At 51.1% G+C, this 15,466-nt stretch overlaps 6 protein-coding genes across 6 annotated transcripts; 5 read left to right on the forward strand and 1 right to left on the reverse strand.

The window, feature by feature from the left end:
• Positions 1-1,271: 1,271 nt before the first annotated feature.
• Aspvir_009233 (uncharacterized protein) lies at positions 1,272-3,294 on the forward strand (the record flags this gene model as incomplete). Its single annotated transcript, XM_043272382.1, has 5 exons — positions 1,272-1,412; positions 1,460-1,546; positions 1,595-1,872; positions 1,921-2,536; positions 2,557-3,294. 5 exons carry the CDS (start codon positions 1,272-1,274, stop codon positions 3,292-3,294), a joined length of 1,860 nt encoding a protein of 619 aa, XP_043128317.1.
• Positions 3,295-4,057: 763 nt separating this feature from the next.
• Positions 4,058-6,607, forward strand: Aspvir_009234 (uncharacterized protein; the record flags this gene model as incomplete). Its single annotated transcript, XM_043272383.1, has 7 exons — positions 4,058-4,061; positions 4,137-4,324; positions 4,393-5,285; positions 5,381-5,450; positions 5,504-5,571; positions 5,633-5,846; positions 5,900-6,607. The coding sequence occupies 7 exons, from the start codon at positions 4,058-4,060 to the stop codon at positions 6,605-6,607; spliced, it is 2,145 nt and encodes a 714-aa protein (XP_043128318.1).
• A 514-nt stretch (positions 6,608-7,121) lies between these two features.
• On the forward strand, positions 7,122-8,563 carry Aspvir_009235 (putative carboxylesterase; the record flags this gene model as incomplete). The annotated part of the gene is made up of 2 exons (XM_043272384.1): positions 7,122-8,031; positions 8,328-8,563. 2 exons carry the CDS (start codon positions 7,122-7,124, stop codon positions 8,561-8,563), a joined length of 1,146 nt encoding a protein of 381 aa, XP_043128319.1.
• Positions 8,564-8,998: 435 nt separating this feature from the next.
• Positions 8,999-10,867, forward strand: Aspvir_009236 (uncharacterized protein; the record flags this gene model as incomplete). Its single annotated transcript, XM_043272385.1, has 1 exon — positions 8,999-10,867. One exon carries the CDS (start codon positions 8,999-9,001, stop codon positions 10,865-10,867), a length of 1,869 nt encoding a protein of 622 aa, XP_043128320.1.
• A 429-nt stretch (positions 10,868-11,296) lies between these two features.
• Positions 11,297-12,231, reverse strand: Aspvir_009237 (uncharacterized protein; the record flags this gene model as incomplete). The annotated part of the gene is made up of 2 exons (XM_043272386.1): positions 11,297-12,159; positions 12,204-12,231. 2 exons carry the CDS (start codon positions 12,229-12,231, stop codon positions 11,297-11,299), a joined length of 891 nt encoding a protein of 296 aa, XP_043128321.1.
• A 551-nt stretch (positions 12,232-12,782) lies between these two features.
• Aspvir_009238 (transferase family protein) lies at positions 12,783-14,333 on the forward strand (the record flags this gene model as incomplete). Its single annotated transcript, XM_043272387.1, has 1 exon — positions 12,783-14,333. The coding sequence occupies one exon, from the start codon at positions 12,783-12,785 to the stop codon at positions 14,331-14,333; it is 1,551 nt and encodes a 516-aa protein (XP_043128322.1).
• Between the last annotated feature and the right edge of the window lie 1,133 nt (positions 14,334-15,466).

The raw sequence follows: 15,466 nt of genomic DNA on the forward strand, positions 1-15,466 counted from the left end.
TGCCTCCATGCTCTCCATGCTTTTAGTCCACGTTTTGGGACCTTCTCAGACATCTTGTAGAGCAAGCACGCCCTTATTCAGGAATGTTTCAGTAAGTGTTCGAGATAAAACAATGAAACCTGGCCCATCTAAATTCGACTATCGATGCCCCATTGTCTCAAGTCTGTAATCGATTTTTTTTGTTTCATGGCCAGTCACGGTTACGTGTTTGGGGGTCCCCATAACGGGTATCCGCAGAACCCACACTTGGCTGTTTCAAGGAGAGACAGGGCTGAGGACTTTCGAGATTCAATCTATAAAATTCGAGTACCCTCTAGTATCGAGAAATCATCACTGATTCGTCTATCTTCAGTCGGGAGGGGAAAAGTCACAATAGTATGCCAGGAGTCGGCGCCGAATAGCGATGAGTCGAAAACAGAGTGGTATCAGAGCCTGTGATTGGTCAGATTAACATACCATCACGTGCTAGTCCGCGTCCGCTGAAATCGACGCCGTTTCGAATCTCAGTGAGCACACTTTTTTTTCTCACTTGCACTTTTGCTCCAATCCAGGACAGAATAGTTCTGTGCGACTACGTTGGGCCTAGGATTTCACATTGCTCATTCTGCCATGCACAGTACATTATCCCGACCACTTCGTCTCTGTCTGAAAAGGTCAAAGGATGAAAACCGATCAAAGCAACAACCTCATCAGCGTGGACATCATGAGCCAGATGCCGTCGAAAAGTGTCCGTGCTGCAACAAACTGCAAGAAAATCTTGTTTGTCCTGCACAACATCGATAGGAACGTCTTAATCAGGCTCTAATATCAATTGATTGACTTCTGCAAGATGACGCGTTATCCGCCTCGACCTAGCCTAAGATGGAGAAATATCCGTTGGCTCCCCTTCGCTTATCAGTCTATGGTGGAATATCTCCTCCTTAGCACTCGACTAACGTCATCACTACTGTCGATGCGGTAAGGCTTGTTTTGATTTAATATAATATGGGCGCTCTGCTTTGTTCTCTGGTCGAATCATAGCCAGACAAGCATAAGCATGCTCAGCGAGTTGATGCTTGTTTCTACTGCGATCCCAGCAGCAACCTTTGAACCGGTCAATCACTGCAAACTGCGGCAGAACGTGCCATTCAGGCGCTATGTTGCATGAAATCGGGGATAACCAGCCCGGACTACATCAGCTGCTGAAGCGCGATGTATGGTGCGGTTGCCCTATATAAAACCCCTTAATTACGGTCTCTTCGAATATCCAGACCACTGAATTCAAGGTCAAGATGAAGGTCGCCGGATTCCTCTGGCTGAGCCTTCTCGGCGCCTCTGTCGCAACTGGCGAGACCCATGGAATAGTGAAAAGAAGCACTGTGAGCGAGATATTGACTGATATTGAAAATGCTGCGACCTGCGCTGCTTGTGAGGTGAGTACGACAGCGAAAGCTTATGTACCCGTCGCTAACCCGTACAGTCGTTGTTGGTTGTCCTACAGACTCTGGCCCATCTTGGCAATGATGACTTTGTGGATGTGATAACCCAAGTCTGTATTCTGGCTGGGGTAAGCAATCTTCTCTTAGACAATTGAGCCAATATTTATCGCGAACAGGTAGAAGACTCGGACGTTTGCGAGGGTGCCATCGCTCGCGAAGGCCCTATATTGGCGCATGATCTTCGCAATATGGACATACCCTCGACTACTGCCGTCCTCTTTTGCACCACAATCTTCGGCCTCTGTGATTATCCGGCTGTCACAGAGTATACGGTTGACTTTCCTTCGGCCAAACCGACAAACGCATCTCGCTCATCGCCCAGTGGGGAAACACCTATTCAGGTCGTGCACATCAGTGATATCCATGTTGACCTATCTTATGAAACCGGCGCCAGGTAACCCGCCCGCCTTCGCAGGATACTTTCAATTGCTCATATTACTAGTTATAACTGCACGAAAAACATCTGCTGCCGTCCTTACACAACATCTGATGCACCCGGCAATACCAGGTATCCTGCAGGAGAGTTTGGCGATCACAGCTGTGACACTCCGCTTAGTCTGGAGGAGAGCATGTATGAGGCTATACAGGAGCTGGTTCCCACCGCAGCATTCACCATCTTCACTGGTGACGTTGTAGAAGGCGCCGTGTGGCTGGTCAATGAGACTGAAGTTACCAACGACCTCAACGATGCCTACAACACCCGGATGCCATCATACCTCAGTCTCGTTTACGGAGTGGTCGGTAATCATGACGCAGCGCCTGTCAATTCCTTTCCTCCAGCTGACATCGACACAACAATTTCAAGCCAATGGGCGTACGATACTCTTGCGTCCGACTGGACGCAGTGGATAGGGTCAACGGCTGCCACCACGGCCAAAGACTACGGCGCGTATTCCGTGAAGTACGCGGCTGGAAATCTGCGCATAATCTCCTTCAACACCAATCTGTATTACAAGGAGAACTTCTGGCTGTACGAAAAGACCATGGAGACCGATCCAAGCGGACAGCTTGCCTGGCTCATAAGTGAGCTCGATGCTGCGGAGACCGCCGGCGAGCGAGTCTGGCTGCTCGGCCACAGCCCATGGGTTCCGGCGATGCCTTTCACGATGCATCAAACTACTTCAATCAGATTGTCCAGCGGTATGACGCGACCATCGCCGCTTTGTTCTACGGTCACACTCACAAAGATGAGTTCGAGATTGCCTACTCCAACTACACAGACCAGAGTGCGCAGTCTGCGACGATGATGTCGTATATTGCTCCCGCGTTGACTCCGACATCCGGGAACCCGACCTTTCGCGTCTACTCGGTCGACCCGGTCACCTTTGGCGTGCTGGATTACACCGTGTACATTGCCAACATGTCCAGTTCGACGTACCAGAGCAAGCCTACCTGGCAGAAATACTACTCCATCAAGGAGGCATACGGCTCTCTTCTGAGCCCCCCTGTCATCGATAGCACGAGCGAGCTGACTCCTGCTTTCTGGCATAATGTCACTGCATTGTTCGAGAGCGATGATAGCGTGTTCCAGGATTATATCGCCCGTAAGAACAGAGGGTGGGATGTCTCCAGCTGCACTGGCGATTGCAAGACATCGGAGATTTGCCAGCTGCGAGCGGCCGAGGCGCAGTACAATTGCGTTGAAATCACCCCCGGTATCAATTTCAAGCGCAGAAAACGAGACGATACGAGCAGCAGCACAAAGACGGAGAGTGCATGTGGCGGGTCGGTTTTTGGGGCTGTGTTTGCGGACTTCGAGGAGAGCGTAACGGTATTCAAGACTGCTGCGGGGGAGAAGCTGGGATCGGCTTTTTGAACACTACAGTCAATTCGACGGCTGTTTAGTTACATTGAGTACAAGAGGGAGCCTCAGCTATGATTTTGGCATCATCTTATCTAGACATATCTGTATCGTAGGTGAAAATTTGGGGTCGAGATTGGAGTTTTTCCCTACCGAGTAAACGCTTCCTCAACTGCCTCTAAGAGTAGCGAGATAAACTCCTTGTAATTCACCCTGATAAAGAACGACAGTCGCAAACTCTCGCCAATTAGCCCCTTCTGGGCTTTGTAGCAGAGAATGCGCATCATCCTGCTATGACTGCTATGAAGCTGAATCAATGAACAAGAGGAGAGTGGTCACATGCAGATGCAAGATGGTAGTTGGAAAATTTCTGTAACTATGGCTCCTCTACTGGTATCATCAAAGGGCAACTTACTCTGGTAAGGCTTGAAGCTGACCAGAGAGTACGTACATAGGCAAATGAGGCAGGTTAACTTATCTTGAGCAGGGCTGGAACCACGTGATCATCCACCAGGGGAGTGTATGCCTAAGGCAGCAGATCACCTGCCCCCACGCGACATCATGTGACTGACATCACTGTCTACGTCTACAGGCTGCAGCAAGCCATGCAGAAACTCTACTTATCAGTAATTGAAAATAAGAAGGTCGGTTCCTCGTCATTTAAAGGCTATACCATGATTTGCTACTGCGGCTGCTGATTGGTTATCATTACAGTGTTGATACCTTGTGATGCATATTCATTATTTTAACCACATCAGTCTCCTGGTTTCCCCTTGAAATGGGTCGAATACATAGTTTAATCAGGAGACACCGTCCGCGAATACGATTTCTTACCCTCCACTATGCCTATTTTACAGGTACCTGTCTGATCAGCTCCTTCATTCTCTGGGGCGCTGCGCACCCCTTCGGTAGTCTCCGTTACATTGATGCCCTGTATCTCGCCGTCAGTGCTATGACGCTGGCAGGCCTCAACACAGTGAATCTGTCGACCCTGAGCACCTTTCAACAGCTCTGGCTATTTTTCTTAATCATACTCGGCTCCGCGGTAAGCTCAAGACACTTACTCCCTATTGCACCAGCCAGTGCGAGAGTGTCAGCCAACCCCTGTTGTAGATATGGGTGTCCATCGCCGTCCTCTTGACACGCAGGCGCGCATTCGAACAGCGGTTTGGCGACATCATCCGAGAGCAACGCCTGCAGAGAAGGAGTACGCGTGAGTCCCTGCAAGCAGGCCCCAGCCTTTCCCTGTCGCGGTCGTTTCGCCGACGAGGGACTACCTCGGACCGTCGAAATTTGCAATCTGTGCCAGCTGGTAGCACCCAGGCACCTGACCGCAATGTTGTGTCCCGTCAACCTTCCAGCTACTCACCCAGACAGCCAGGTGGTGGAGTTGCTGATCTGCCTGTAGCGACGGCTGCGGGAGTCGAACAACGGCAACCATCTAGAGAGAGCGCGGAGGAGAAACCTAGTCTCTTGAATTGGAAGCCTTCAGTCAACTCTACCCCTGGCTCTGCGAACCCCAGTAATCGCGAGGAGGAGCAACCTACTCACTTGGAGCGGAAGTCTTCGGTCAACTTGACTCCTAGCTCTGCAAACCTCAATAATCGTGAAGAGTACTCTCGCCTTGCCTTCGCGTCTGATGTTCAACCTCCTCGCGAACGGTCATCGAGCACGTATCCTCGACCGCGTCTTCTCCCGCCCTATACCAACTACAGACAGCCGTCTGAGTTGTCAGATCGTGGGCCCAGGCGCGGAGAGGACCTAGCCTCCTCCGGTCATGAAACTTTGGCGTTCCTACGCCACGTCGGACGAAATTCTACGTTTCCTACGCTGACCGAGGAGGAACGCGACAAACTCGGCGGTGTGGAATACCGAGCCGTGTGCCTGCTGACCATCATTGTGCCCATTTACTTTGTGGCCTGGCAGTTTCTTGGAGGGCTGGCAGTGGGGGCTTATGTGGCCCGTAACAAAAGCACAGTGGCGGAGACGAATGGCCTGGCTCCATGGTGATTACCCCGATTTATCTCTGTGCCCTTTTCCCTGAAGGATTATGTCGTCTGCTTTTTTTCTGTTCCGAGCTCGAATTGATTGCTTTCTTCAGGTGGGCCGGTTTCTTTTTTGCGATTTCCGCGTTCAACAACTCCGGCATGAGTGTTGTGGACGCCAACATGGTGAGGCCAGGATAGTCCATCCGGATCATTAATACACTGACCTCAGTCGGCAGGTACCCTTTCGATCATCAACGTTCATGCTCATCACCATGGGCCTATTGATCCTGGCGGGCAATACCTGGTACAGCCACTTCTCGGAATCTCAAACCCTACCGTGATCCCATACTCATGAACACTTCCAGCTACCCGATATTTCTACGATGGATCCTGTACGCAATGTTCCGCCTCCTGCCCAAACACCCCTACTTCCAAGAGTCCCGTGACACTCTGCGTTTCCTGTTGGATCATCCCCGTCGATGCTACACCAATCTCTTTCCTTCACCACATACCTGGTGGTTGCTCTTCTCGGTGGTCCTACTCAACGGGATTGACTGGGTGGCGTTCGAGGTTCTAAATGTAAGTTCTGAGTGCCCACGCCAAGAGCAAAGAATTATACTAAAACCAGGGAGATTGACAATCCCGCGGTCAACACGATTCCGCTCGGCTCCCGAGTCCTCGACGGACTTTTCCAGGCCCTCTGTGTGCGCAGCGGCGGCTTCTATCTCGTCAACATTTCCGCCCTTCAGCTGGGTATGCAGGTCATATACGTGATTATGATGTACATTTCCGTGTATCCCGTGGTCATCACCATGCGCAACTCCAACGTCTACGAGGAGCGCAGCCTGGGGATCTACGCTGATGATATGCCATCGGAGTCGCAGGATCCGGACGGCCAGGAGAAAAACCTACCGGGGAAGACGCCCTCCGGTCGGCTTTACTTTATTCAACATCAGCTGCGGGCGCAACTGGCCTATGACCTCTGGTGGATTGCCCTGGCCGTCATCATTATCTGTATCGTGGAGGCGGGTAGTTTTACCCGCGACCCGGTGACATATTCCGCCTTTAACATTATCTTTGAGACCGTCAGTGCATACGGCACCGTCGGAATTAGCACGGGCCTGCCTGATCAGATGTATAGTTTTTCCGGAGGCTGGCATACCCTGAGCAAGCTGGTCCTCTGCGCGGTGATGCTGCGTGGCCGGCACCGTGGATTGCCTGTCGCGATCGACAAGGCTATTCTGTTGCCCGGGGAGCACCTTATCCAGGCGGAACAGGAAGACGCGCACATCCGCTTTGAAAGGACGATGAGTCGAAGTCGAAGTCGGACCATGGCATAATACCCGAAGGAGCTTTTTATAAGCCGAGTTGCTATCTGATTTTGTACTTTGCAACACTGGTGGGAGTGACTGATCACTTCGCCATATTACTTCTGACCCTCGAAGAGTTTGATAATCTCATGGTACGGAAGCACAGAGTGTCGTTCTAGAATATTGCCATTGATTCTCCTAGGAGGCCCTTGTATTCAGGAATACAATCTTCCTCGGCAATTGATGATGGATGGAAACCGTATTGATGTTCGGGGGGTACTGCAGATCACCCGATTGTGAGTCATTTTACGATTGCCCAGTCGTCATTGGCGAGAATACGAAGTATGCTGGATCTACTCCGTACTATATAAAGCTTCGGCCAATTTAAGTTAGTTGCATCCGAGACATTGGTGGCTGGTGCTTATATATAGCAAAGTCAACCCCCACTGGACGGTGGAGGCTGCCCGCTCAACATACCGGGGTATCTCCACTCATAGTAAAAGTCCACTACCTGTTGGACAGTAGCTGCAGCCATCCTACCTCAATGACCAACCTATCCGTTTTCCTGCGCTATCTGCGCCTCAAACTTCTAGTCTCCTTCTACCGGCTCATCGTCAAAATGCTCGCCTCACCCCCGAGACCTCGCCCTGACACTGTACTGAGAATCCCGTCACGCGATAAAGGCCGCACTATCAAAGCCCATATTTACAAGCCCTCGGAGAAGTACGCAGGCAGCAGGGGCCCGCACCCAGTCCTGGTTAACTTTTACGGCTCTGGCTTCGCAATTCCCCTCTATGGCGCCGACGACGGTTTCTGTCGGTTCATCGCCACGACCACCGGCTACATCGTCCTCGACGTCGAGTATCGACTCGCACCGGAGCATCCGTTTCCAGCAGCGGTCCATGACGTCGAGGACGCGGTCAAATACGTGCTTGACCGGCCAGAAGAGTACCGGACCTCACAAGTCTCCGTGTCCGGGTTCTCATCAGGCGGCACCCTCGCGCTCGTCGCCCCGACACTGTTTCCTCCTGACACCTTCCAGTCCGTCATTTCGTTCTACCCGGCGACGGATCTTGCCAGGGACCCGAGCATGAGGAAGCCCCCAGCCCTGAATGCGAAGCCGCGCTCGGCGTTCTGGACTCGGATCTTCCGGGAGGCATACATAGGCAATATGAATCCGCAGGATCCGAGGATCTCGCCAGCGTATGCCGATACGTCCAAGTATCCGGCCAATATGCTCGTTGTAGCAGCGGAGATGGACTCGTCGGCGCTCGAGGCGGAGGACTTGGCGAAGAGAGCCGAGACGGAAGGCGTAGCAAGCGGTAGGAATGTGGTTATTCGGAGGATGAAAGAGTGCGGTCATGCATTTGATAAGAAGGACAAGGATGCGGCTTGCGTTCAAGCTCGAGATGAGGCGTATGGACTTGCTGTGGATATGTTGATGAAGGTTGCAGGTGAGAGCGGTTGAAAGACACGGTTCTATATTGCACTAGGATTTCCGTCCGTGCCAGGACTGAACATCCAACCCATTAGTGTATGTAGTAACACAGAATCAGGTTATAGTTTTGCATATCAGTATCAACCGTTACGCTGTTCTTAGTGACAGGTGTCCATCTCGTATCTCAAGAAGGTCGTTAGCGAGTAAATCACTCATTACTTGCAAAGACCGCCATAACGGCACACCTATCTTGCTTATCTTTGTTGCCTCAGACCCTCGAGCACCAGTAATCTTCACTGACTGAAAGTATAGAAGTCAGCCTTGCCAACAACCTGAAGAAATGCAGCCCCCGGCTAAGAAGAGACTGCCAGAGAAGATCACCAGTCATTGCAGCAGCGTGGTACTGGCATGACTGGATTGCGATGAGCTATGACCAACTGCAGGGTGTGACAGTCAGTCATCTCATTGAATGCCTTGGTTCAGTGTATTCGACAAAGGCTACTTCCGGCAAGCTGGGTGATAGTTCTACCGAGGGTGTCGTGGAGTAGCAGTGTTGTTGTACCATATAATGTAAATGATTCTTATTTAGGAATACTGTACTGACAGACCTTGAAGATGATGGATATCCATCAATGGATAATGACAGATTGCAGGACTGTTCTAGATTAGTGAAGCGACTGTGTCTTAGTATTCATTCACTTTACTCTCACCCTTTGCTAATATTAGCCTGAAGCACTTCCCTTTAGGGAATTATTAGAGTAGTGAATGAATAAATAACTACCTCGCGTAATTTCGCCTCACTTTGTCTCTACCCTCTCACATAAAAATTTGTATCAACACAAAAGACCTCACTCCAGAATCTTACACTCATATTTCTGACTATCCTTCAGCATTTCATTATGACAGCTAACCTGGCTTCATGTATTAGAAACATCAGAATTCTGCTCCGCCGCCTCTTGACCAGCAGAGTGGGAGGTGCAGCCATGTCACTCCTTGACCTCCCCCTTGATGTGCTGTACGAGATAGCTTCTCACCTTTATGACTGGGATCTGAATGCTCTCATCCGCACCTGTTCTCCTCTCTACACGGTCTTCAACTTCGAACTTTACCGACGGGACCCTAAACGAGGACAAAGTAGAGCATTGTTCTGGGCCGTTCAGCATAATGTGATCGGCACACTATGGAAATCTCTCGAAGCTGGCGCACCAACACCATGGCCAGCACTACTTTGCCGGGCCGCTGAGTACGACTCACTGCTTGCAATGAAGACCCTTCTTTTGCAGGACGGTGCTGATATCAAGGCTGTGGAACACTTTGAGGGAATTCCACTTTTGGTGAAGGCTGTGATCAGTCGCTCACCCAAAGTCCTGCGGTTTCTTCTGGCCAGACACGGGGTGGATCGGAACGTCAAGAACGACGAAGGACAAACACCCCTTGCATATGCTGCCTATGAGTGCTTCAACGACATTGTTAAGATTCTGCTGAAGTGTCCCGATGTGGATGTGAATTGCCCAGACAACAGGGGCTGCACGCCACTCCATCTAGCAGCGGAAAGGAGCCATGTGTTCGTTGTCAGAACGCTGCTCTCGAATCCCTCGGTCGATGTTAGTGTGAGGGATAATATTCATCACAGGACGGCTCTGTCAGCTGCAGTGGAGGCTCTTCACCAGGAGATAGCCTGGAAGCCCGAGAGGGTCAAATTGAAGCATCGGCGGACAATACAAGCACTCCTTGAGCACCCCGCGACATCTGTGAACTATGATACGGACCCGGATCTCCTGCAGCTGTATCGGTTCAGTGCTCAGTACGGATACGAAGAGATCTTCAAATTGCTATGGTCAAAAGGGGCGGGACAGCTCCCGGGAGAACTTGATCGCTCTGGGATCTTATTCTTTGTTGCAGAACACGGCCAAGCAGGGATTATGAAGATGTTGTTTGCCAATGGTTTTGAGCCGGAGGCACGAACTTATACGGGCCGGACAACGCTCTCAATTGCCGCAGAACACAAACAGATTGAGGTCATCCGACTACTTCTCTCGACTGGCAAGGTTGACGTGAATTCCAAGGATCGAGGCGGACGAACGCCACTGTGGTGGGCTATGACACATGGGTGGAGAAAAACCGGGACGGATGAGACTGTGAAGCTTCTAATCGCCCATGATGCTACGATTCCGACCATCCGAGGGAAAAAGGTGCTGCAAAAGTCACTGTGCAACGCTCTTGAGAATGGCGGTTGTTTTCTATCAGGAATTCTCCTTGACCAAAGCCAGCCCATCAGCAGTGGGAAAAGACAAACGCTGCTCTCCGCCGTCGCCAAATCTGGAGACATTTCACTAGCGAAGACTGTACTCGAAAAGGCACAAATTGATCCTAACGATAGGGATTCAGACGGTTTAACAGTATTGGACCGGGCAGTTGTTAATGGTGACATCACCCTTGTCGATCTGCTATTAGTTCTCGATGGGATTGATCTGAACTCCAGAAACTGGAACGGCGACACTGCGCTAGCAATTGCGATGAAAGAGGTCAGCGACTGTTTATCAAACTCTCTCCGATTCCCGGACAGGAAGCCCTTTGAAACTTGCATAGAGAGATTTCTCCGCCATAAAGATGTTACCACAGCATCACTGGACCCATATTGGCTCATCGATTTTATTGTTGCTTATCTCAACGCTTTTGGAGATCAGAAACTCATAAAGCTTCTCATCCTCAAGGATGACCGTCTCGTCGCCGGTTCCAGGGTGCAGGAAGATGATGCAGAAACACTACTCGAATGGGCTCAACAGAACCAGCACAGGACCATTGTTCGAGCGCTGCGGGAAAAGGAAAAGCGGATGTGGATGACGAACTGAAGTTGGCTAGGGGTGCATGGCTAGCACTTGCCTCAAGGTCTCCGTATCGCTTGTGTACCGTCGCTTGCCGCGACGGCTCCTACATTTCCAACGCGGAGGGGATATCGAGGTGTTTTAGGGTTCGCAGGTGATGGCGTCCGTTCCCGAGGATGTCCAATCCATTTTGTTCCTGAACATCAACTGACTGACTTGAAACATGCGAGCTCGGCCTCGGATCGGTGACAACTTAGAGAAGAAGTCCTTTTTGGATGTTCATCATGCGTCTAGTGTGTAAATAGCATCCTTGCAGCTGCCATCTCTTTAGTATCAAAATGGATCAAGATCGAGTCTTATACTATCGCTTTCGCCCTCCCTACATTGAGTGGAACCTGTAATTGACTCATAGACTACTACAGTAAATGCATAACCAGGTCTAACATGACACCGCGGTCAAAGAATTGGCACATCCTTCGCACCACCGGTCGACGACGTGCTGACCGTCACATCCTTCCAGGCCTCCATCTCCTCCCGAGTCTTCTTCATCTCCGCCTCCAACAACGGGATTGTCTCCGGTCCCAGAAGTAATCTCCCCGGCAGTTGCCTCTCATCCTGCCCAACAAGCACATCAAAGAGCGCCTTGGCGCAAGCATCCGCCTCCGAGAACGACTCCCGAACCGCCGGATGCTTCATATACGCCAACAACCGATTCAGCGGACCGTCAGGTGTATCATACGCCGGATGCCTGGGGACAAACTTTCCATTGCTCCCCAAATTGGTCTTGATGCCGCCCGGCGCAACAATCAAGAACCGAATCCGCCAGTCGGGATGCGTTTCCTTAGCAAAGGCCTCCGTGAACCCACCCAAGGCGAATTTCCCAGCCTGGTAAAACGCACTGCCGGGAAACGCCATGTACCCTCCAATCGAGGAGATCTGCACGATGGTCCCGCCCGCTCCGGCCGGGTTGACCTCGCGGAAGATGCGCACGGCCTCCTGGGAGATGAGAGCAGGGCCCCAGAAGAGGGTGTCGAGTTCGAGGCGCGCGTCGGACTCGGGGATGGCTTCTGTATCGCCCATGAGGGCGTAGCCGGCATTGTTAATGACCACGTCGAGGCGGCCGAATTTGGCCACGGTGGCGGACAGGGTTTCGTGGATGGCTGCTTTTGATGTGACGTCCAGGCTGAGCTTGAGCACATTGGGTCCATCGGGAAGGTAGGAGAGGGTGTCCACGTTGCGAGCTGTGGCCACGAGCCGATGGCCGGCGCTGTGGATGAGGCTTGCAAGGGATTTTCCCAGGCCGGAGGAGCAGCCGGTGACTGTGATGTTAGTTGATGGCTGTTGTATAGGGAAGGTTACGTACTGAACCAGACGGTTGATGAGTCAAGCATATTGATGATTTTAACTATGGGTCTATCGAATGCTATTACTATTATTATTGCACCGGTGAAGCGGACGGTTGTTGCATATATACCCCACGATCCACAGTAAGACTCGAGACGGGGTTAGCGGATATAGACGGACACGTCAACGAATGGCACGGCTTACAGCTGTAAGCAACTGATGGCGTGGCTAAGATAGGAGTGTTCCATCCATAGAGAAGACTATCAGACCGCATTGTCCACCACAGGACCCCACTCTCAGGCGTGCCATTATCCATCCTCGTCCAATAACCGCCGGTATCAACAATGGACACGTATAAGACTTTGAATAGCACTAAGAGTGATTCTTGTCGATGTTATTGGTTTGATATTTTTGTAAGAAGCTTAAGCTATGCAGGCAAATGACCAGGGTTTGGTTGGACTGTTTGTATGCATGACTCATTCTGGCTCATCTTGACAGTTTTCTAGTGCTCGAGTCAGAAGCATGATTCGTCACGTATTGTTTATATATACCTTATCCAGGTAATTCAGGAACTCCACGAATCATCAATTAGGAAAAGATGGAATTGTACAAAACTCGACTTTTTCCTCATCATCTCCCTTCTTCACCAATCACTACTCCTTTATCCGTCCTCGATCCTACCGTCGCGCGCTTTGCTCCAACAGGCGCAATTTGGCTATTCGATAGTTTCCCCGAGAACGTCCCAGAAAGGGAATTCATCGATCGTCTCCAATGCTCCTTTGTGCAAACAATATCGGATTACCCCCAGTGGGCCGGTCAGCTGCAATGGGCTGCAGTTCGAGAGAACGGCCTTCACAGCGAGCGCTTCAACCGGCCCATGGTCGTCTACGGGACGCCTGACGACCCTGGAGTTGAGTGGCGTGTCATCAAACGAGACGACATATCGGTCGAATCGCTAGTCCCTCCAGCCATGGAACGAGCGAGCGTGGGGACTTGGAACGGGGATAATTTCACCCAGAGAGATTTCCTGAGTGAAAGCCCATTGGCATTGCATGATCTGCGTGAATACCAGGGATTACCTGGTATGCAGGTGCAAATCACCTTATTGAAAGACAGCGCATACGCAATTGCAATCCGAATGGCTCATGTCCTGGCCGATGCTCAGACTTTGATGGTATTTGTGCATCAGTGGGCGGCTGCAAGTAGAGCTGCGTTTGGTTCAGAATATACAGAATCATTGATGGGCGCTCCAGTCTTTAATCCAGTACTCTTAGACTCCCATGCCGCCGGGGATATTGATGGCTCAGCGCCGGATCCGGGACTGATTGCGACAGCGCGTGAACTGCCACTGCACCGGTTCGACTGGTGGAAGACGGACGATCCGGGATATCCGAAGCTAATGGTGCCCAATACGCTGAACTCGATGCCTTCGCCTGAGCTGCTGGACGGCATCGAAGTCTCTCCGTCGACATCTGCTCCATGGACGACGTGGGACCTGTCCAGGCCGATCTGCTATACACAAATCCATTTCTCAGGGGAACAGCTAGCAGATATCAAACGCAAAGCGCTAGCGGAAGGCCGAGGGGATATCTCTCGACTCGACGCATTGCTAGCCCACCTCTGGATCTCTATCAACCGCGCCAGGAGTCTCGCCAATTGCCCCGACTCCGTCTTTATGGATCTCTCTATCGGCGCTCGAACACGCGTCTCGCCTCCTCTCGCCGACACGTTCCTCGGATCACCGCTCTTCCTCACTCACGTAGGCACCTCAGCAAAGGCCCTTTGCGCTGCATCCATCGGAACCATTGCCAGCCGAATCCGGCAGACAGTGGCCCTATTTACGCCGGAGAAGCTTGGCGCAATGCTCCACGATGCCGCATACGAGGTCTCACCGCAGCGGCTGTGGCAGGCATTCTTGGGGTCCCGGCATGTCCTTGTGACCTCCTGGCTGCGACTGAAAGTGTACGAAGTGGACTTTGTGGGCGATAGAAGCCGTCCGCGGTATGTGCATGCCGTTTTGCCCAAGCTGGATGGGGAGGTGCAGGTTATGGAGTCGGGGGTTGATGATAAGGGGATGGATGTGGCATTGTATCTGGAGGAAGAGGTCATGGAGAGGTTCCTGGCTGACCAAAGGCAGTTCACGGCGTAGTATCTTGGTATACCTGACACTAATATCAATCTGAAAATTCAGAATATACAGCTCAGATCTCCTTAGTCCAACTTCCTTTACCCCATGGAGCCATTTGAAGCAATCATCACCTCTAGAGCCGGGGGTCTTTACACCTAATGTCAGTATTCTGCCTCACCAGGAGCACGGAGATCAATACCTCTTAGTCAGCGTTTCAAATGAAGTGCTGACGAGCTTTCCACTGCGAGGTCCAACAACAGAGAACAGATACAGCTGGGAGATTGGCTACCATGCCCAATTCATGTATGTCACTGTGAGCTCTACGCAATTCAATTGCCTTCTCAAACTCCTTCCACAGCCACGGCCTCGTCTTAATCACTATCAGTCCCGCTTCGGGTAGGCGGAGGATCCCAGATTAAATACTGTGCAGTATCAACTATCTCTCTTCATGTCAGATTCTCTAGGAAGGAGGTAGGCGGAGTACAAAGTATGCCATGAAAGAGGGAAAGAAAGCCCATTCAGCTATCAGAATCCTAATAGCAATGGCATAGCTGTAAGAATTACTATATCCACTACATATGTACATTCTTAATATGGCCATGGCTCTATCGGCGAGCATGGAAATTCGAGATATTATAACAAATCTCCCGAGGACGGTCATATAATCTTTCCCACAGTCCCACTCACCATCCTCGCCCATTTTTTGAAAACCTTCCAGCCCCGCGTCACATAAAGCAACCTTCATCCCCCCAACATCCTGAAGCCAAGGACATGGGTTTTTTCCAACCACAATTGTAGGTCCGCAATAGGTGAGCTATAGTCGTAGGGATATCTCGGATGTGACAACTATGGTTGGTGCTTTTACTTCGTATTGAGTCACGGTTCTGAGGAGAAACGAGGAACAAGATATCAATCATGATTCATGCATGAGACATGTTAAATATAAAATATCATTGGTTGGCTGCTAAAAGCGCTTGGGGAAGATCGGCGGGTCGGGCCGGCCAAGCGGAACCAGATCACCAAGCTATATCTTCTAATGTGCTGGAGATACAGGGTGCGTATTTTGAATTTCCAGTCATAAATACAGCTAACACAGTGATTAGAAGAAGTACGGATATCCTACATGCAAATATCTCTTGATCCGGCTTAAGGCT

Source organism: Aspergillus viridinutans, assembly GCF_018404265.1.
Source record: "Aspergillus viridinutans IFM 47045 DNA, scaffold_8, whole genome shotgun sequence".
NCBI classification, from domain to species: Eukaryota; Fungi; Ascomycota; class Eurotiomycetes; order Eurotiales; family Aspergillaceae; genus Aspergillus; species Aspergillus viridinutans.